At 40.5% G+C, this 21,784-nt stretch overlaps 1 protein-coding gene and 1 long non-coding RNA gene across 2 annotated transcripts in view; one reads left to right on the top strand and one right to left on the bottom strand.

Annotated features, from left to right (window-relative positions):
- LOC134323987 (uncharacterized) overlaps positions 1–21,784 on the top strand; it is a 73,342-nt gene that overhangs the window by 25,210 nt on the left and 26,348 nt on the right. Inside the window, exon 2 of the long non-coding RNA XR_010014135.1 lies at positions 13,914–13,988. This is a non-coding gene — a long non-coding RNA (uncharacterized LOC134323987). The remainder of the gene's footprint in view (positions 1–13,913; positions 13,989–21,784) is intronic.
- Positions 14,907–21,784, bottom strand: part of acvr2aa (activin A receptor type 2Aa) — a 102,561-nt gene continuing 95,683 nt past the window's right edge. Inside the window, exons 7-11 of the mRNA XM_063005617.1 lie at positions 21,114–21,259; positions 20,734–20,848; positions 18,212–18,350; positions 17,414–17,544; positions 14,907–16,062 (exon numbers count right to left, since the gene is read on the bottom strand). Coding sequence (XP_062861687.1) covers positions 15,868–16,062; positions 17,414–17,544; positions 18,212–18,350; positions 20,734–20,848; positions 21,114–21,259 — 726 coding nt within the window. The 3' untranslated portion in view covers positions 14,907–15,867. The remainder of the gene's footprint in view (positions 16,063–17,413; positions 17,545–18,211; positions 18,351–20,733; positions 20,849–21,113; positions 21,260–21,784) is intronic.

Raw genomic sequence — 21,784 nt, 5'->3', positions numbered from 1 at the left:
CTAGATGTAAGACCATCAAAACCAGGGAGGAAATGTAAGATCCTCAAACAAAAAAAGTGTGATTTCTGGTTTCTATTAATTAAAAAAAAAAACTTTAAATAACTGTTTGTTCCATTTCTATAGGAGTTTGTGGGCTCCTGAGTTTCTGGCGATTCACCTGCAGTTCGAATGGGTGTCGAAGTGTTCCATTCTTCCTGTCAAAAACCTTATCCACTGTACAGCTGTCATAGAACATTAGGGTGATAGTGAACAAGAAGAACAAAGAGATGTAGTTGTCTCTTTTTTTTAACCCACGTGGTGATTTGTAACTGTATGTGAGATTAAAACCACCTCAGTTGTAGATGAACCACCTCCGGAACAAAATGACTCGTCTGATGCTATACGACCCCTTGACCATGATCTGGATAGAACTAGGAAGACCATATTTTGGTTTTCAAAAAAGAGAACACTAGGCTGGAGACAGGGGGTGTTGCATTGGCATAGTCATTTCATGTAATTGGTGGCACCATGGCAATGTGTATAAAGTAGGGGTTTAAATATTTGACAAATGCGTCAATAACCATGCAACTATGTTACTGAACTTTAATAAATAAACAGCTCGTTTTTTATATATATTTTTGTTTATGCATTTTCTTTTTAGCGTATCCAATTACCCAACTGCGTTATGCATCCTCTCTACTGATGTCGATCCCCGCTCTGATTGAGGAGAGCGAGACTGTCACAGGCCCCCTCCGACACGTGTGCAGTAGCCGACTGCATCTTTTCACCTGCACGAGGCAAGTTCGTATGCGGATCAGCTTTGTGTACGAGGACCACACCCTGATCAACGCATTATTCCTGGACTCTGTGCAGGCGCCAACAATCAGCCAGCAGAGGTCGTAATTGCAACAGTTATGAGGTCCCTATCTGGATCCCATCCTGTATAAACAACAGCCAATTGTTGTTCATGTAGGCATCCAGCCCAGCTCTGGTGTGCTAGTGTGTTTTACCGCTGCGCCACCTGATAAACAGCTACTTTTTAACAAGACAACTAACAAATGCATTTATAGTCAGGTCATTTTATTACTTTCAATTCAGCGTTCAGCCCTAAACAATAATAACAACAAATAAATAGTTCATTAGTAAAGATATTTCAAAAGAATGTGGTGCTATCACGGCGTTAAAATAACCTCTATCTTAGTTCTTTCCAAGGATCCAGACTGAGCCAAAAATGTGGATTTTTTTCTGTAATTCATCTGTGATTTTGCATTTGCGCTTGGGCATTTTTAGTAACAGTGCAAGAAGGCTGGACCTAAAGAGAAAGGTGCAAAAACAATAGCTCACGCAGACTACAAAAGCAGAATCCTGAACATTTTTGGTGGTTTAGAAATCCTGATTGGACGCATTTTTAGGTCCACAAAAGAGATGTCTGGGAAAAAGAAGACGTTTCAGTGAAGCTTTTGGTACACCCACCTACTTGCATCTTAAGTGGAGGCAGCTTCTAATTTGACTTCATTACAGTTTTCCAGTAATCTACTGTCCAATAGCAGGAGCACTCATACTATTTTAGCACAGTTATTTTCCTTCAGCTGATTAAGGAAAATAATGGTCTCTTCTGAGCAAACTAAATTGGTTACCCTGGTCTTTCATTAACTGCTTGCAGTCGTTTCTGCAACGTTTGAAATTTACTTCTAGCCACTAAACATGAAATGAGGTGGAAAGATCCGGCACGAAGCAATGGTCACATTTACTTCTACAACTCCCTGTTGATTTGGATAGTTGCAGCATCTGTGGTAATCAGCAACATCAACACATTTGTTCTCCTGAAGCATTATCTGTATGTTTCTTAGTGTTTCAACCTACCTCTTACTCACAGAGCCCAATCTGTTCCATCTCACCAACTCGAAAGTCACACTGTAGTGTAATCCAAGGTGAAATAATCAAGGTTAAAGGCCACCTTCTGGCACCTCTGTGGAAATTTTATTTGTTCAGAAGTAAATTGAAGCGAGGTGAAATTGGGGCAGAAAGTCTTAAAAGTGAAGAAAGCTCTCTCAGCTGGGCAGTCAAACCTGGTGTCCATTCTAGTGCTTAAAAACAGGAACATAAAACGTTATCTTTTCATTTGAATCAAGGCTAGGGCACATAAAATTTAGGGATCCTACTAAGAATAATATGAATAGAAATGAACAAATATTTTGTAAGACTGATATTTAGTTGCTGATATTTAGTTTAGTTACTTATTTAGTTGCACAAAATACAGTGGTGTTAACCAACTGTCCCATTTTTAATGAGAATGCATAGACCACGGGTCGGCAACCTTTAACACCCAAAGAGCCATTTGGACCCGGTTTCCACGGAAAAGAAAACACTGGGAGCCGCAAATACTTTTGACATCTAAAATGAAGATAACACTGTATATATTGTTTTTTTACCTTTACGCTTTGTATAAACAACTATAGTGTGTTGCTTATGAAATCCATGAAGTGCTACAGAGAAAAGTAAATTTTATTTATGTAAAAACACGCCGAGTTGAAGGTCTCTTTCAAATGAATTAAAAAGCTGAACTTTAATTATCCATGTAGCAAACAAAAAATGCCGTGAGCCGTCATCCTTATATCGCCTTTGGGCTTTCGGAGCGTGTAGCGGAGCCTTGACCTGAATTAAAAAAATAAATTGGAAAAAAAAACACTATGCCACTAAACAATGAAAAATACATATTTGCAAAATATCTGCATAAATACTTATTTTACCTGGTTAATGGGACTTCTGCTCCTGAACCTCTGCGCACAGCGTCCGCTAATCGGGGCTGTACGAAGTCACTTTCATCTTTACGCAGGACTGTAAGCTGCTGTCTGTGAGGCGTGAGCGGTGTTTGTTTTTAACATAGTTCATGGTGGAGAATAGCTGCTCACATACATATGTGGGCAAATTATATATATTATATTATATATATTATACAAATTATATACTTATAATTTATTTTCCCAAGCCACGCGGAGCCGCAGTATAAGGATGAATGAGCCGCATGCAGCTCCGGAGCCGCAGGGGTTGCCGACCCTTGGCATAGACAATATCACACTAAATGATCAGATTATTTTTAAAAGTATATGGACACCTGACTATGTGTTTTTTAGACACCTTATAAATAAACTATTCTTTTTATTTTATTTTTATTTTAGTGCACCTGAGTTCACTAAAACTCTTTGTACAAAATTAAATACAGTGGGGCCAAAAAGTATTTAGTCAGCCACTGATTGTGCAAGTTCTCCTACTTAGAAAGATGAGAGAGGTCTGTAATTTTCATCATAGGTACACTTCAACTATGAGAGACAAAATGAGAAAAAAAATCCAGAAAATCACATTGTAGGATTTTTAAAGAATTTATTTGTAAATTATGGTGGAAAATAAGTATTTGGTCAATAACAAACAAGCAAGATTTCTGGCTCTCACAGACCTGTAACTTCTTCTTTAAGAAGCTCTTCTGTCCTCCACTCATTACCTGTATTAATGACACCTGTTTGACCTCGTTATCTGTATAAAAGACACCTGTCCACAGCCTCAAACAGTCAGACTCCAAACTCAACCATGGCCAAGACCAAAGAGCTGTCGAAGGACACCAGGAAGAAAATTGTAGACCTGCACCAGGCTGGGAAGAGTGAATCTACAATAGGCAAGCAGGTTGGTGTGAATAAATCAACTGTGGGAGCAATTGTGAGAAAATGAAAGACATACAAGACCATTGATAATCTCCCTCGATCTGGGGCCCCACGCAAGATCTCATCCCGTGGGGTCAAAATGATCATGAGAACGGTGAGCAAAAATCCCAGAACTACACGGAGGGACCTGATGAATGACCTGCAGAGAGCTGGGACCAAAGTAACAAAGGCTACCATCAGTAACACACTACGCCGAGAGGGACTCAAATCCTGCAGTGCCAGGTGTGTCCCCCTGCTTAAGCCAGTACATGTCCAGGCCCGTCTGAAGTTTGCCAGAGAGCATATGGATGATCCAGAAGAGGATTGGGAGAATATCATGTGGTCAGATGAAACCAAAATGGAACTTTTTGGAAAAACTCAACTCGTCGTGTTTGGAGGAAGAAGAATGCTGAGTTGCATCCCAAGAACACCATACCTACTGTGAAGCATGGGGGTGGAAACATCATGCTTTGGGGCTGTTTTTCTGCAAAGGGGACAGGACGACTGATCCGTGTTAAGGGAAGAATGAACTGGGCCATGTATCGTGAGATTTTAAGCCAAAACCTCCTTCCATCAGTGAGAGCATTGAAGATGAAACGTGGCTGGGTCTTCCAGCATGACAGTGATCCCAAACACACCGCTCGGGCAACGAAGGAGTGGCTCCGTAAAAAGCATTTCAAGGTCCTGGAGTGGCCTAGCCAGTCTCCAGACCTCAACCCCATAGAAAATTTGTGGAGTCCGTGTTGCCCAGCGACAGCCCCAAAACATCACTGCTCTAGAGGAGATCTGCATGGAGGAATGGGCCAAAATACCAGCTACAGTGTGTGCAAACCTGGTGAAGACTTACAGGAAATGTTTAACCAACAAAGGTTATGTTACAAAGTATTGAGTTGAACTTTTGTTATTGACCAAATACTTATTTTCCACCATAATTTACAAATAAATTCTTTAAAAATCCTACAATGTGATTTCCTGGATTTTTGTTTCTCATTTTGTCTCTCATAGTTGAAGTGTACCTATGATGAAAATTACTGACCTCTCTCATCTTTCTAAGTAGGAGAACCTACACAATCAGTGGCTGACTAAATACTTTTTGGCCCCACTGTATATAGTTTAGACCCTCCTCACGTTAAACCTTTTTCCACTTTTCTAAGAGGACATTCCACAAGATTTTATTGTAAAAAGAGCATTTGTAGGTCAGGCACTGATGTTGGACAAGGTAGACAGGAATTCCTTTACACACTGTTGCCGTATATTTGATTAAATTTTCATTCTTACACCTGTAAGCAATAGGCATAGATAAAACATATGGGGTCGTATTCATAAACTTTCTTAGAATCCTTTTTAGAGAACACCTGACAAAGATTTCTAGATAGGAGTTTCAGCTTAAGAGATGTAGGATTTCAGAGCAACTCTGAGCAAGGAAAAGACAGAAACTTTAGTTGGGAGATGGGGCTGACCCTGTTGCTAGGTGTAATGCATTCTTTTGAAGACTGTGATTGTGAAAATAAGTCATCACTTCAGCATTGTTGCATTTTCCCATTTGCCAAATATCTTTAGAGCTGTGATGACTTTCATTTCTGGCCTTATGGCATTTTTGTGATGGGTAGGAGATGTCAGCCTATCTGTGATAAGCTCAACCACAAACATGCACGATTCCTGCTCGATCTAATCTGTTGTGTTTTATTAACTCTCCGTTATTTAGTATTTGGAGGGCATTTCTGGATGTTATTTTCTGCTCTGCTTAACAAACTCCTGAGCCTCTTAAAGGTCCTCCTCACTACTACTAACAGTTTTGACCTTAGGAGCTTAAGGGTTTAGATGCTTAATGGGAAACTTTTATCTTTACTGAGATCTACTCTTAACTCTTAAGGTTGTCAACATTCTTTTGGCTATATAGTGTACCTTTAGTTTTTGATTCTGATTATTTTTACACACTCATACTCATACACATTCGTATCACATCTTTTTAATGTGCCATTCGAAACGTCAGTTTGTTATTGCTCTGCCTAACCCCATCCTTTCCTAACAACATCTCACATCCATTTTTTATGAAAATCTTTTTTTTCTGCTTGTGTTTATTTTTTGCATTTATTTTTGATGGAAAGCTCTGATTTTGTGATAAGGTGCTATGCTCGACTGATAAGGAGACCCCTTCTCTGTTCACTACCTGATAGGGATGTAACGATGCACCACAAGACAGTTAAAAATCGGTTCACATGTGCCATGATTCGAATCGGTTATTCATTTAAGATGAATCGATATTCACTTTAAACAGCAGAGGGCACTGGCACTATTCACCTCGCCTGGTTGACGGCACTTCAGAAAGTTGCCAGGTAGGGGAGTTTCCAGCCGAATTTATTTATGCGAGGATACTTTCTTTATTTGTATTATTCATTTATTTAGATAATGTTGGATTTGTTTTGAAATTTCATTTCAGTTTTTACACAATAAGCATTATTTGGCATAGTTTGTACCTACCTCAGATTTAGATAAATAAAAGATAAGTACAAATACAAATACATTTAAAGAGAAATAATAAAAGGAAACTTTGTCATAATTTGTCTTCAATTTCATTTTGTTTAAAAAAATCGGGAAAAAATCGTATCGTGAACCCAGTATCGTGAATTGTATCGCATCGTGGGTAGAGTGTATCATTACATCCCTACTACCTGACGATCACAAAATGACTTACAGAGGTGATTGTGTGGTGTTTTTACAAAACTCGCTGTACAGTACAAAAAGCATTTCCAATAGTAACTAGACACCAGGCCACAAGATTGTTGGACATTGCTTTCCAAAACCATAGCCATTATGAGACTTGACCTTGCTTTGTGGCTCCAACAGCCATGTGTGCCCATTCAGTTAAAACCACATTTGTGAGTTTTGGCATTGATGTTGGACGAGAAGGCCTGGCATGCTGGAACAAAATAAAATACCTTCTCCAAAGTCTTGCCACAAAGTTAATGTAATTTGATGTAAATGATTTAATAAGCCCGTTAGTAATCCGCTTTGTACCATACAAACTCCGATCCACAAGTCTCGATCATCTTGATCATCCACTCAAAGCTCGAGGTAGGTAGGCATCAAGGCTGTTCTCTGTACTAGCACCCACCTCTTTACCTCTAGACCCACCTCTTTACTAAGCACTTTACTAATCTTCTATAGCATTTAAAAAAATCTTCTACCTATTCATTTGTTCTAACAGGGTTTCAGCAGATTTGTATCTTTAAACTGTCGTCTACTTACACTCGAGTAGGAAAATGTTTACTGTGGAAGAACTTCTGTAAGTCGCTCTGGATAAGAGCGTCTGCTAAATGCTGAAAATGGAAATTATGTAAGCAATCGGTGTGGCTGATACACCTGAACTCGATATCTAAGAGGAATGGGAACATACACTATATTGCAAAAAGTATTCACTCACCCATCCAAATAATTGAATTCAGGTGTTTCAATCACGTCCATGACCACAGGTGTATAAAACCAAGCACCTAGGCATGCAGACTGCTTCTACAAACATTAGTGAAAGAATGGGTCGCTCTCAGGAGCTCAGTGAATTCCAGCGTGGTACCGTGATAGGATGCCACCTGTGCAACAAGTCCAGTAGTGAAATTTCTTCACTACTAAATATTCCACAGTCGACTGTCAGTGGTGTTATAACAAAGTGGAAGCGATTGGGAATGACAGCAACTCAGCCACGAAGTGGTAGGTCACGTAAAATGACATAGCGGGTCAGCGGATGCTGAGGCACATAGTGCGCAGAGGTCGCCAACTTTCAATCGCTACAGACCTCCAGACTTCATGTGGCCTTCAGATTAGCTCAAGAACAGTGTGTAGAGCTTCATGGAATGGGTTTCCATGGCCGAGCAGCTGCATCCAAGCCTTACATCACCAAGCGCAATGCAAAGCGTGGGATGCGGTGGTGTAAAGCACGTCGCCACTGGACTCTAGAGCAGTGGAGACGTGTTCTCTGGAGTGACGAATCACGCTTCTCCGTCTGGCAATCCGATGGACGAGTCTGGGTTTGGCGGTTGCCAGGTGAACGGTACTTGTCTGACTGCGTTGTGCCAAGTGTAAAGTTTGGTGGGGGGGGGGCTCGGCCCCTTAGTTCCAGTGAGAGGAACTCTTAATGCTTCAGCATACCAAGAGATTTTGTACAATTTCACGCTTCCAACTTTGTGGGAACAGTTTGGGGATGGCCCCTTCCTGTTCCAACATGACCGCGCACCAGTGCACAAAGTAAGGTCCATGAAGACATGGACGAGCAAGTTTGGTGTGGAAGAACTTGACTGGCCTGCACATTGAGTCCTGACCTCAACCCGATAGAACACCTTTGGGATGAATTAGAGCGGAGACAGCGAGCCAGGCCTTCTCGTCCAACATCAGTGTCCCATAAACACACCCCTAAACCTTGTGGAAAGCCTTCCCAGTAGAGTTGAAGCTGTTATAGCTGCAAAGGGTGGGCCGACATCATATTAAACCCTATGGATTATGAATGGGACGTCACTCAAGTTCATATGCGTGTGAAGGCAGACGAGCGAATACTTCTGGCCACACGCTGTGCAATGCATTAACATACAAAACAGGAGGACACAACTTAAACAGGGGTATGTGATGTGTACCCTTACACGCTAAGTGCACAAAACGCTTCATCAGAACAACACAAAAAGGACAGTCAATCAGAGCAGTCACTATACTTTATTCGTAGGGAAGAGTAGCATAAAATTATCATCTGTACAATATGTAACAACGATTTCCAACCAGGCCCTGAATATGATTGTTAAATACTTTTCTCAGATAGCGTGTCCGGGATTGGATAATACAGTCGCTTGCACCAAAGATAGCCAGTTTTGGTACAGTGATGATCAGTGGCATTGCAAAAAGCAAATATAATCACCAAAATCACAAAGCGCGTGTCTTTGCCAGAAAGAATAAAACAGAGACACAGACAGCGCTTGCACCATGATTTCTGTCGTGCTACAACGTGATAACGCCGAGAGAGCAGCAGCAAGACCTGCTATTTCTTTCTATAGTGTTTCATCAGACCAGTTTCTCAAATAGAGCAAAACCTCTCCTCGTTTATTCAGAATGAAAAGAACCTGTTTGGGCCGTGACATAAATTAATAAAACAACCTACAATACAGATATACAAAAAAATAAACAATAAAATATACATTTGCCGCAAATATTAATAGTTTTTTTTTTCTTTTTTCTTTTTTAATTTGAGACCATAAAAACAACCTCATGCTATTTTACAATCTAAAACAGTATTCATATTTACACACTGTGCACTTTCAATCCATTGACGAGGGCAGTGCTGCAGGTTCAGCTTATTGGAGATCGCATAAGAAAGGTTAAACATGATTTCAAAATGCATTCAGTGACTCTCAGTATTATTTTAGTGTTTAAAGCCTGAGAATAATCTAGCGCAGACATTCCCAAAGCATCTGAAACAGGATCTATACTGCGATTTCTGAAAACAACTGTAGATACAGGCGGAACTGTAGGTAATGGCCTCCGGATTCAAACAGTAACACTGAAGATCCTGGGTGTGTCTGAAATGCAGCGAAGAGTTGGAACCCCTAATGAGCAGCATTTTTAAGATATACCCCTCTTTCTAAGGATGCGAGGAATTAAACACAGACTGGGAATTAAGAACAAAGCTCATTAGCCAAATTAGGCATGCTTTTTTACTTGAATAATGTCACTTTAAACTGATGCAACACATTGGTAACCGGCCAACATACAACAACATACGAGGGATCTTCAAAAAGTTTCCGCACTTTTATATTTTCGTTGGAAGCGGTGAGGGTGGGAGGAGTAGTAATCGGTCGTGTCTGAGAGACTGAGAGAGAACTTATAGTCCGGATTTAGCGCCACCTGATTTCCACCTTTTTGGACCACTCAAAGAAGCTTTAAGGGGAAGAAGATTTTCATATGATGATGTAAAAGCAGCAGTGCATCAGTGGCTACACGCTCAAGCTCAAACATTTTTTGCTGATGGCATTAAAATGGTACGACGCTGGGAAAAATGCATCGCGAAAGGAGGTGACCATGTAGAAAAGTGATATCATTTGTTTTTGAAATTCTTAGTAAATAGGGTTTAAAAAAGTGCGGAAACTTTTTGAAGAACCCTCATACATACATAAATACATATTATATGAAATTGGTTCTCAGCCTTTGTATCTGCTGTGGCCAAAACACAGCCTTACAGGATACACAAATGCATTTATATATTAAAATACTAGTTGATTTATTTATTTTGCATAGGATTCCATGCGCTCTGAGCCGTAGTTGGCCTACAGACCGCATTTGGGTTCATCTTAGTTTTCTTGTTTTAGGTGCAACTTTGAGTGCATTTACATGCACACAAGAATCACATGAGATCAATAATAATTTGATTACTGGTTTTATATGCGCTTTAGTAATCTGATTAAATGAAAAGCGAGTCAGTAATCTGATTTTTCCATTTGAGGGCATCCTCTAGTAAAACTGTTTACTTTTCAGTAAAGTACATTTGAGTAACTCCTAATTCAACCACTTCACTGAACAAGAAGCTATTTTATAAAAATGTGTTCTATTAAACTAAACACACATGCATACACTTTGATTTGAAAGTCTAAAATGCGTCAATTATTTGCATTTAGTAATATTATATAGCAGGTATTATTTGGGTGGTGGGTCATTCTCAGCACTGCAGTGACACTGACATGGTGGTGGTGTGTTAGTGTGTGTTGTGCTGGTATGAGTGGATAAGACACAGCAATGCTGATGGAGTTTTTAAACACCTGACTGTCACTGCTGGACTGAGAATAGTCCACCAACCAAAAATAAATCCAGCCAACAGCGCCCCCTGGGGAGCGTCCTGTGACCACTGATGAAGGTCTAGAAGATGACCAACTCAAACAGCAGCAATAGATGAGCGATCGTCTCTGACTTTACATCTACAAGTACATTTGAGTAACTCCTAGTTCAACCACTTTACTAAACAAGAAGCTATTTTATAAAAAATTGTTCTATTAAACTAAACACACATGGGTCAATTATTTGCATTTGTAATATTGTATAGTAGCGCAGTGGTCTAATACACTATCCCACCACTTGACATTTTGCCCAGTGTTTCCTGGTGGAGCTGAGCTGCCGTGACTCTGTATAGGATAAAGTGGTTGATGAAAATGAAATGTAAATATAATAACATTTGATATCATGTGAATGATTTCCTATTCAAAGGAGCTTATGAGATTTCTAAGCTTATAACTATTATGAATTTAAAATGATCATTTATAATGAAATAAGGCTCATTTTTTCATTCAGCTCCACAATTACGGATATTTTGGTACTTATGGTTAGCTATTATATTATCTTATCTTTGTTTAGCAGTGGCATTTGAAGTTATTGACTTTTAATCAGCTTTGCTGGTAAGTCTTTACTTTTGGAGTTGTTCTGATTTTCCATCTGTAGGTTACTCCATAATTGCTGCATCCCAAACCACATACTACCTTACAAACTAATAAGCCAAAATTAGCACACTACCATTGGTGTATATTCGCATTTTGCAACTAAAGGACTTTTAATACCGAAATCTGAGAAGATTTGGATTGTTATTTTGTGTGTTGATGCACTAGAGAATTAGAAATTGGATATTATTTAACCAGCATTTCACATAGTCATTAATTAACATCATTAATGTAAGTATTTTGTAATGAAAAGTAATATTTATGGCCGCTTTTTAGCATCAGTTCCAATATGTAAATGTATTAAATAATCATTGTAATTAACACTGATTATTCAGCACATTTACAGCATACACTGATCAACCATAACTGTCCATTTTATCAGCTCCACTTACCATATAGAAGCACTTTGTAGTTCTACAATTACTGACTGTAGCCCCCTTTCATGCCGTTCTTCAATGGTCAGGACCCCCACAGGACCACTACAGAGCAGGTATTATTTGGGTGGTGGATCATTCTCAGCACTGCAGTGACACTGACATGGTGGTGGTGTGTTAGTGTGTGTTGTGCTGGTATGAGTGGATCAGACACAGCAGTGCTGCTCGAGTTTTTAAACACCTCGCTGTCACTGCTGGACTGAGAATAGTCCACCAACCAAAAATATATCCAGCCAACAGCGCCCCATGGGCAGTGGGCAGCTCCTGTGACCACTGATGAAGGTCTAGAAAATGACCAACTCAAACAGCAGCAATAGATGAGCGATCGTCTCTGACTTTACATCTACAAGGTGGACCAACAAGGTAGAAGTGTCTAATAGAGTGGACAGTGAGTGGACACGGTATTTAAAAACTCCAGCAGCGCTGCTGTGTCTGATCCACTCATAACAGCACAACACACACTAACACACCACCACCATGTCAGTGTCACTGCAGTGCTGAGAATGATCCACCACCTAAATAATACCTGCTCTGTGGTGGTCCTGGGAGGGTCCTGACCATTGAAAAACAGCATGAAAAGGGGCTAACAAAGCATGCAGAGAAACATATGAAATACAGTCAGTAATTGTAGAACTTCAAAGTGCGTCTATATGGTAAATGGAGCTGGTTTTAATGTTAAGGCTGATCAGTGTATATCTGATGACTAAAACTCACTTTTAAAATTATGTGAAATTTGAATGTGGACAGACTCTGACATCTGAGCCGACACTGATCCTCACAGTAAACAGTTTGGCATTACAGGTAAGATGATATTTTGGCTCATATGTTCTCATGATCTCATGGTTTATTTGAATCGTCAGCCAGAATCACCTGTGGTCACAACAAAATACGATCAGATCAGAAAATATGTAAATTTGAAACTGATTGTACATTGTGGAACCAGATCAGGAATCTCTCTAAAGGTTATGAAGGTTTTACGGCCTGTCACAGTCATGGCATAATCCCCTTAATATCAGCTTCCACCATTCTGCAAACACCAGGTTTGTTATAACTGACTTGATAATATTTAACCACTTTAATTTAATCACATTTTTAACAGCTGATCCTTCATGTGAATTGAGAGCAGAGGTACAGATCTCTACACACGAGTTTACACTGATTATGCTCCTCTTACTGTTCTACATTACCGCCGAATTACTACGTTACTCTGCTCTGTTTTTCATTTAATAAAATATAAAGACATGTTGATGTGAAACTCAGTGATGTGTTTTATAATTTAATGGGATGCTATTAGCTTTTTGGGTCTCGGTTAACCATCAGCTAATGACAGTCTGCTGTTGTGTTGTCCTTAATTTGGATTCATCAAATTTCCCAACGTACGCTGTCTGTGGAGGGCTTCTGACATGCGTGAGTCTGCTGGCAGCCTGCTGTTAGACCAGTCAGTGGCCTTAAAGGCAGTAAAATCCATAATCACAATGACTTACATGATAATTAATATTCAAGGTTTTGTTTTGCTCTCCTGTGATGCTCTGTCTAGTCCCCTTAATAGCTAGTCCCCTTAATATCTAGTCCCCAACCTTTTTTGCAGCACAAACCGGTTTCATATAAGATATAATTTCACGGACTTTGGGGGGGGGGCAGGAGGATTTAAAATAGAATAACTATAGAATGGAAAATCAGTGTGAATCCTGAGCTTTTTCATGTAACAAGACGCTGCTCCCACCTAGTGGTGATTGGAGACAATAACACCTGAAGAGTTTTGGAAATTTAATGCTCATGTAGCGATCACTCTCTCACTCACTCTCACTCACTGTCTTAACCGCTTATCCAATTAGGGTCGTGGGGGTGGGTGGGGGGAATGAGGGTTTGGGTGATGGAGCCTATCCCAACTTTTCGATGGTAACACCCTGGACGGGGCGCCAGTCCATCGCAGGGCAGACACACCTACACATACACACACACACAGCCATTGTCCTATAGGGCAATTCAGTGTCTCCAATTAACCTGACTGCATGTTTTTGGACTGTGGGAGGAAACCGGAGCTCAGAACTCCGCACAGAAAGAACCCGGACCGCCCCGCCCGGGGATCAAACCCAGGACCTTCTTGCTGTGAGGCGACAGTGCTACCCACCCAGCCACCGTGCCGCCCTTGCAGCGATCTCTAAATATTTATTCTTTCTGTGCGGCCCTGTGGTTGGGGACCACTGTCTTCGCGTGCACAAAATGATGGCACATCCTGGTCAAACTAAGAGTTTTTGCTGCCAGAAGGAGTCACATTAACAGAGCACATTTAATGTAAACGTAGGATTGAAACATGACCCGATACCTTTCTCCCTGTTCTATTTCAGACACACCCACTAATCAGACGAATCTTTTGAACAGCTACGAGGATGCACATGGACCGATGCTACAGAACAATGGAGGTCAGTCTGTCTTTATAAACCAGAGTATCACCTGAAGACCACACATGAGTGAGTAAACTGAGTAAAGAAATTCACCCGGTGTTTAGGTTTTAAAAGGAATACTTAGCAAGGAGATTGCTGCATGGTGCAAATGAGATCCTGCTTGCTGGTCCCGACCAGCTTTTACTCGCCGTTAACAGTTGTAAAGGTAGAACGAGCGCCTTGCCAGGGCAGATAATCTCTGAGGAAGTTTGTGCACTGTTGCACTGCAAAGTTGGCACCTTGTCAGATAGGTCAGACGATAGGAGCAGCACACGTCAAATATCGTTCGCTTGCATACAGTCACGTGGACCTGAACTCTCCAGGATGGACGAGTAATTAAAAAAATGATCAAGAACCCTGAATCTGTTTAGCTGGAGAGAAGCAGTAGAGACACCGTAAATAGGATGAGTCACTGGTTAATGAATAAATGAATGGCCACATTTCTTTAAACAACAGAATATTAAGATAATACTTCTGCGCCTGCTTGTACACTCCATCGTCATCCTTGTACAGCCCTCCATATGGCATCTGTTAGCCTGGTGCTATAAGGAATGCACCATGCTACAAAGTTCTGGAAAATAAGGGGGGTCCAGCTCGTCATAGAACAGAATAAGTACGTGTTATGAAGGCCTCTTGCATAAACAATACATCATGGATGACCAGAATGGCACCAGAAGAGAAAAATCTCAAAATAGAAGGGCTTCCTGAGACATGAGATTGTTTAACTGTCTGAAAAGTGTGTAGTTGCTAAGTTGACGTTTTTTTTTTCTCTCTTTCTTGGTTCAGAATTATTAGCTTGTAAAGAAGCAGACAGGGATACAGTTCTGGTGGAATAAAATTCTGTGAAAATGGAGAATTGTAGTTAAAAAAACAATGAATAAAAAATAAAGCATAGGTTTTGATGACTGCTCAAGTTTTTACGCACAAGAGAAAAGAAATACAAGGCATGCACATATGTCAATTGCTCTGAGGACACTGCAAAACCTATACTGCTAAGTGCTTTCATATTTTCACAGAATTCATATATTGCAGGGATTTTCTTCTCAACAGGTCTTGATAAAGGTCTAAAAATGCTTTACAATCAGTTTGTCACAATGTTCAGAAAACCATCACATTTTAAACAGCAGGGCATCACAGAAACGATTTTAGCTAATAGAACGAAGGCGGAAAAAACACTGGTTTATGAATGGCCATATTTTCTTGGCATATAGTGATTAAAAACGGTTTTTTTTCCCCCCGTATTAAAAAGCTCCTGTGCCCAGCGTAGGTCAACACAAAGGTTCGTATCGTTCGTTTTTTCTCTTTCTTTTCATAGTGTTACAAAACAAACTCGTTATTAGGATGAGAAACTGAGGTATACCTTGTCGAAAGAGGTTCGTAGTCGTTTGACAGAAACGCTGGGAGGAAAAAATTGGAGATATAAAAGCTCCGACTGAAAGTTTTCTCACCCTCTGGGTTGAATATTCAGCTGTGACACACCAGACATTCAGAAGCTGTTTTGTATTCGCATTGCAACACGGTGAACGAAAGCATGGCGGCTCTTTTCTATACACGGAAACAAAAGCAGTCTGCTTTTTTTCTCTTATTTACCAAAAAAAAAAAAAGTTCTCTATCGTTCAGATGGAAAGAAAGAACTGAAACGGCTTCATTTGCGATGATCCGAAAGTGTCGCCCGAGGTCCTGGCGTGGGACGTCCGGTCTACGCTCCCGTGTAGTGTCGATAAAACCAGCACAATGAATCTAAATCCAGCATTGCTAAACACGACTGACTGGATGCACTGACCGATCACCGGACAGATTCCAGCTAGAGGCTAAGTGGCCTCCCGTCCGCGTAATGTCACACGGCGTTCTCCCCCGGTCATAGGCTAGACTCTTTGGGTGGAAAGTCTACGTTGGTGACCATGGTGACCACGGTGACGATGTCGTCGGGAGCCGAGACGCTGGTGAGGCGCTGCACCTGAAGCACGCGCTCCTCCACGCAGCCTGCTGATAGACGAGCCTCCGCCTCGTGATCCCAGCACTCCTCGATGGTCTCGCAAAGCATGCTCAGACCCTGCGGGAGACATGGTACGACAGTGAGGAAGAAGGCCGGAAGAAAAGAAGTGGACAGTGGGCAACACAAGCTCCTGATTTGTTCAGTAATTGTACACAGATGAGCCAAAACTTCTGGTCCGCCCCCAATAATACACATGACAGTTCCTATTTTGTAACACTTGTTGTAACACTTGTGCATGTGAGGGTTGGGCTGATGCTGGGCATCAAATTCGTAAGTGTTTATATTTATTTAAAAAACCCATTTCCAGAAAAGTTGGGACGTTTTTTAAATTGCAATTAAAAGAATAATCTAGGGTTATAAATAAAAGATTTCCAATGTTTTACTAATTCACTTCATTGTGTTTACCCGTGTTCCATCACCTCTCCTATAAATGACCCAGAACATTAGGACCTGCCCCAATAATGTGCATGGCAGATCCTATTTTGTAACTTGTGCAAGTGAGGCTCAACAGGTCTGTTAAATGTTGGGTGATGATAGGCATCAAATTCTTAAGTGTTTATATTTATTTACAAACCCTATTTCCAGAAAAGTTGGGACGTTTTGTAAATTGCAATTAAAAGAATAATCTATGAGTTGTAAAATCTCTTGAATCTTTATTTAACTGATAACAGTATAAATAAAAGATTTTCAATGTTTTACTGATTAACTTCATTGTATTTTTTAACTATAAACACATTTAGAATGTGATGCCTGCAACACACTCCAAAAAAGTTGGGACAGAGACGTGTTTACCCCTGTGTTTCATCACCTTTACTATTAATGACAGTTTTAATGGTTTATTGTTTGTGTCACAGAGTTTCAGGTTGCATTTCTTAATGTAGTGGCAAACTGTGTTAAATGACAATGTTTTTCTAAAGTACTTTGAGCCTATGTGGCTATTTATCACTGTAGCATGATGGTTTCTCATGCAATGCCATCCGAGAGCTCAAAGGTTTCCTGTTTTGCCCTACACAGACTGAGATCTCTCCAGATTCCCTCATTCTTTTTACAGTATTATGGACAGTAGATTGTGAAGGACTAAATTATTTGCAATCCTGCATTAAGAAATATTCTTTTTGAACTAACTGGTAATTCTTTTCTGAAGTTTGGCACACAGTGGTGAGCCACGATCCATCACTGCTTGTAAAGACTGATCCTTTGGTTAATCCTCCTTTTATACCCAATCATGATCCCCTTACCTGTTACCAATTCAACTGCTTATTGTGGAACAACTTTGCCTCTGTCCCAACTTTTCTGGAGTATTTGAAGTATGTAATTCTAAGTGTGTTTCTAAGTTTAAGCGGGGAAACAGTGTTCCCCTGCACCAGCCTTGATCACCCTCTTCATGCTCACTTTTCGGAGAACATACCGAATGTTTGTGCCAGCACTCGCGCAGCGTAGGTCTTAGCTTTTTATGCACCACCACCTCCTGCATGTCCTCCAGTGTAGGGTGTTGGCCCACCTCTTCCTCAAACGGCAGCATGTACTCATCCACTGGGCCTGAGAGGGGAACAATCACATAGTTGGCACATATGACCAAGACAATACCAGTTGTACACTGAGGTGATTAAAGCTTGGTGGGGTTTAGTGATGAGCATTTCATTATTTTAATTTATTGCTGTTGAAGTCTTCAGGTCAAACAATACTACAGTACTACTGATTCATGTTAATACCACTAATAATACTAGCATACCACTATTAATACCACTAACAATACTAGTTGAGCAGGGTCCAAAACAAGAAGAAAATATTGGTTTAAAGAAACACTGTCTTGACCTCCTCAATGAAATAGAACATCAATTGAGGCTGCCTTGACCAACATCAGTACCCAGCTTTTCAAATGCTTGTTTGACTGAATAGGCACAAATTCCCACAGGCATACTTCAAAGTCTTGTGAGATGCCTTCTCAGAAGAGTGGCTGTTGTTATAGCTGAAAGGTTTACATATAAGTCACTCTATTTTACATTTGTTTTTGAAATGGGATGTCCAACAAGCTTATGGTCAGGTGTCCAAATACTTTTGGCCATATAGTGTACACCTTCACCACACAACAGAAATCCCTTAATAAGCTACCAGTAATTCTGTATGATAAAAATGAACAGCATTTCTCTTTCTAAGCTTCAGTGTTTACAGTGTAAAATTGGCCACCACAGGATTCCATTCCTACCGTCTGCAGCTGTGCAGCGGGACGCAAGTTCCCACAGCACAAGTCCTACGGCATACATGTCTATCCTGAGGAAAGCATCTCGCTGGAAATTGATGGCTCCTTCCAGCACCTCGGGAGCCATGTAGCGCCTCGTTCCCACCTAAAAACACATCACAAGGACATTAGCCTGTACTATTGTTCTGACTCACAGCTGCATTTTATCTGCTTCATTACACCTGATCCAACTTTTCAGTAATTATCTAGCACTTTGTGAGCTGAGTCAGGTTCTTACAGCAACAGAAAAGATCCAGGCAGGGTGCTCAGGTACTGAAATGCAATTCAAAATGCAATACAATCTCATTTTATAGCAGGCTTACAAACATATACCTGCTAATGGTTTGATATAAGACACAAATGTTCTTACTTCTGAACATTAACCATCCTCCAGGGTTACGTTTTTTTAAACAACTTTTTTTAAACAACTTTCAGCTGTTTACATCGTCTCAAAGCACCCAGGGTGTAATACCAGAACCTTTTTACAAAGTTCATGGGTTTACAATCTTGCACTAGAAATGACTTGGATGTGGATTTCATTTATGCCTTTATTAATATAATTTCGTTGTACTATGTTAAATTTTTAACAGATTTATTACCACTTTATCCTGGTCAGACTCATGGTAAATAACAGGGTGCAAAGCAGTAACACACCTTGGACAGGATCCCAATTTATCGCTGGGCCTCAGCCATCAAGCCCAACAAATTCAATACCATATACATTCAACTCATTTAAAATAAACAGGTAAACAATTGTTGAAGAGAATAAAGGGTGAGCAAGACATGGGTGTACTCGCTTCATTAGAGGAGTTTATACGTGCTGCATTATGCCACATGAAGAGTGTGTTCCAACATTAGTTCAATTTTTATGCATATCAGGAGTTACTTATTTAGGCAGTTTTAAGATAAATGTGCATATTCTGTATTAAATATTAAATTAAATATGTATTAAAAATATTAAAGGTCCTCATATAATTATAATTTCTATCAACGGTAACATTAATGAATCCTGCATTCTGTATTATGTTCAGAAATGACATCACAGATCAATACTATTAATTTCATCAGAGATTTCATCATACTGAATAGCCTAAAGCTCTTCATTTCTGAATCACTTTAATTTGCAGATGATTTTTCTGTTTTAGTCCATTTTTATGCTTTTATCCTTTTATAGCTGCTTCAGCGTGTTAATGGTTTTAACTCCCTTGACTAAAAGTAAATTTTTGGATGAGTAAGACATGTTTATTTATACATTTTCTCCCTATTTCTCCCAATTGTTTAGCATAGCCAATTAGTCTTTCACTACCAGGGATCCCAATCTCAACCGAGAAGGTTATATTTGCCTGACAAATCAACCCCTTATCATTCTCCCGTACTTTGATGGATTCATGCATGAGGCCAGTCTCTTACATGGAGAGTCACACACTGATTTCCACATTCCTCCACTTCTTTACAGGCACCTCAGGCTGCTAACCAGGGTCCTTACACAGCATCAAAGACCCCACCCCCCTAGTCCGGTCATTCCCACCTAGCAGATGAGTAACCAATTTGTCTGCTAGGTGGCGCCAATAAAGTCATCACTTTATTTTGACTACTAATTCTACTAATTCTTAGCTAGTAAAAAAAAAAGGTTTGTTTGTTTATTAGGAATTTAACGTCATGTTTTACACTTTGGTTACATTCATGACAGGAACGGTAGTTACTCATTACACAAGGTTCATCAGTTCACGAGGTTATATTGAACACAGTCATGGACAATTTAGTGTCTCCAATTCACCTCACTTGCATGTCTTTGGACTGTGGGAGAAAACCGGAGCACCCGGAGGAAACACACACAGACACGGGAAGAACATGCAAACTCCACACAGAAAGGACCCGGATGGCTCCACCTGGGGATCGAACCCAGGACCTTCTTGCTGTGAGGTGACAGTGCTAACCACTTAGCCACCGTGCCGCACAAAAAATAAGGTAAATATCTAGTTAACAGTGAATGTCTGAAAGGGACTATAGTAAAATGTCTAATGGGTAATTTGGATCTAAACAGTATTTCAATTTTTTTCTGTTTTCTTTTGGCTGCTCTCGTATTAAGGGCTCACCACAGTGGATCATTCTGGTCGGAATACCTGATTTGGCACAGTTTTTACGCTAGATGCGCTTCCTGACGCAACCCTTTTAATTTATTCTGGGCTTGGGACCAGCACTAAGAGCGCACTGACAAGTGCCCCTCTTCCAATGGCTAGGCAGTTCAGCCACCTCCTCCCCCAGACATAGCCAATCGTGTCCGTGTAGACACCCCACTGCCGGATCAGATTGGATCTGAAAAGTACAAAAGGCTCGAAATGATCAGATGTGTTTAAAGCGTAGGTATTGAGTGCACATTAGTGACAAAAAAAGGTTATCAAGGCGAGACTAATTTTCAACACTTAGGGATTTTCTGAGGAGCTCACGCGAGCCAAACAGCTGTGTCTCTTCCTGCTATCAGCACTCACTTGTCCATGCGTGTCCCCGGCAGATTTGCCAGCCTCGAACCTCAAGGCCAGGCCAAAATCAGCAATGCAGGTTGTCAGATTAGTTTTTAACAGCATGTTCTTACTTTTGATGTCCCTGCAACACACACACACACACACACGCACCAAAAAAAGAAATGTAATTTAACCACAGGCTTAATTTAAACCAAAAGAGAAACAAACAGATGGAATAGTACAGCACTAAGGCGGAACTACTCGATTAATTTTTTATCCAAATTTAATCTAATCATTTTCAGTAGGCTTGGCTTAGCTTAACCTATCTTACCATGCATGATTTAAAATAACCCACGATTCAGTATCATGCAAATTTAATTACACATATATGTTTCAGAGAGGCTGACCTGTGGGCGATGGCAGGCTTGTGACCGTCCCTGAGGCCAGGAACATCGGCATGGAGGTATGCCAGGCCTCGTGCCATAGTCTGGGTGATGTGGCAAAGCTCGTTCCATGTTACCACGTTGGCCTTCAGATAATCTGTCAGTGATCCCTGTAGAGAGAAGAGACAGTGAGCAAACTTTTGGTAGGATGCGCTTCAAAAAGCATCCAATCGATTAAAAGCAATGCTAGGAACTGATTAAGGAATGCCAGATGTGCTACTTGTTAATCATAAAATGATTTAAAAACAGCTGTATTTAAAAAAAGCAGATAGTTCGGATTTAACTGTAAGGGTGCATTCAAATGAGAAGCTGCAAAACCGCTTTTGCGCTGGCTGTGCCGTCGTTTCCTATGACGTGAGGCGTTGCTGCTTGGCTTGCCACTGCGCTTCCATGAGCGGTGCACACCACACACTTTTGACACGTTGGGTCCGCCTGATCGAACTTTGACCCGGTTTCCCGCTGACCTTTTCAAAGCGCCTCTAATGAGACAAAGTGTTTGATAGGACGCGGTAAAAGCTACGCAGTCAGTACGAACGATTCTTAACGTGAACAAAGCTTAACGTGACTTATTGTACCAGAACAACGACCGAGGAATTTCATTAGTGGAGAGAACTTATAATCAGTAATAATTGAAA

This window comes from Trichomycterus rosablanca, chromosome 12 (genome assembly GCF_030014385.1).
Source record: "Trichomycterus rosablanca isolate fTriRos1 chromosome 12, fTriRos1.hap1, whole genome shotgun sequence".
Classification (NCBI taxonomy): domain Eukaryota; kingdom Metazoa; phylum Chordata; class Actinopteri; order Siluriformes; family Trichomycteridae; genus Trichomycterus; species Trichomycterus rosablanca.
The sequence above is the reverse complement of the archived record's forward strand: the minus strand, read 5'-3'. Positions and strand labels throughout refer to the sequence as shown.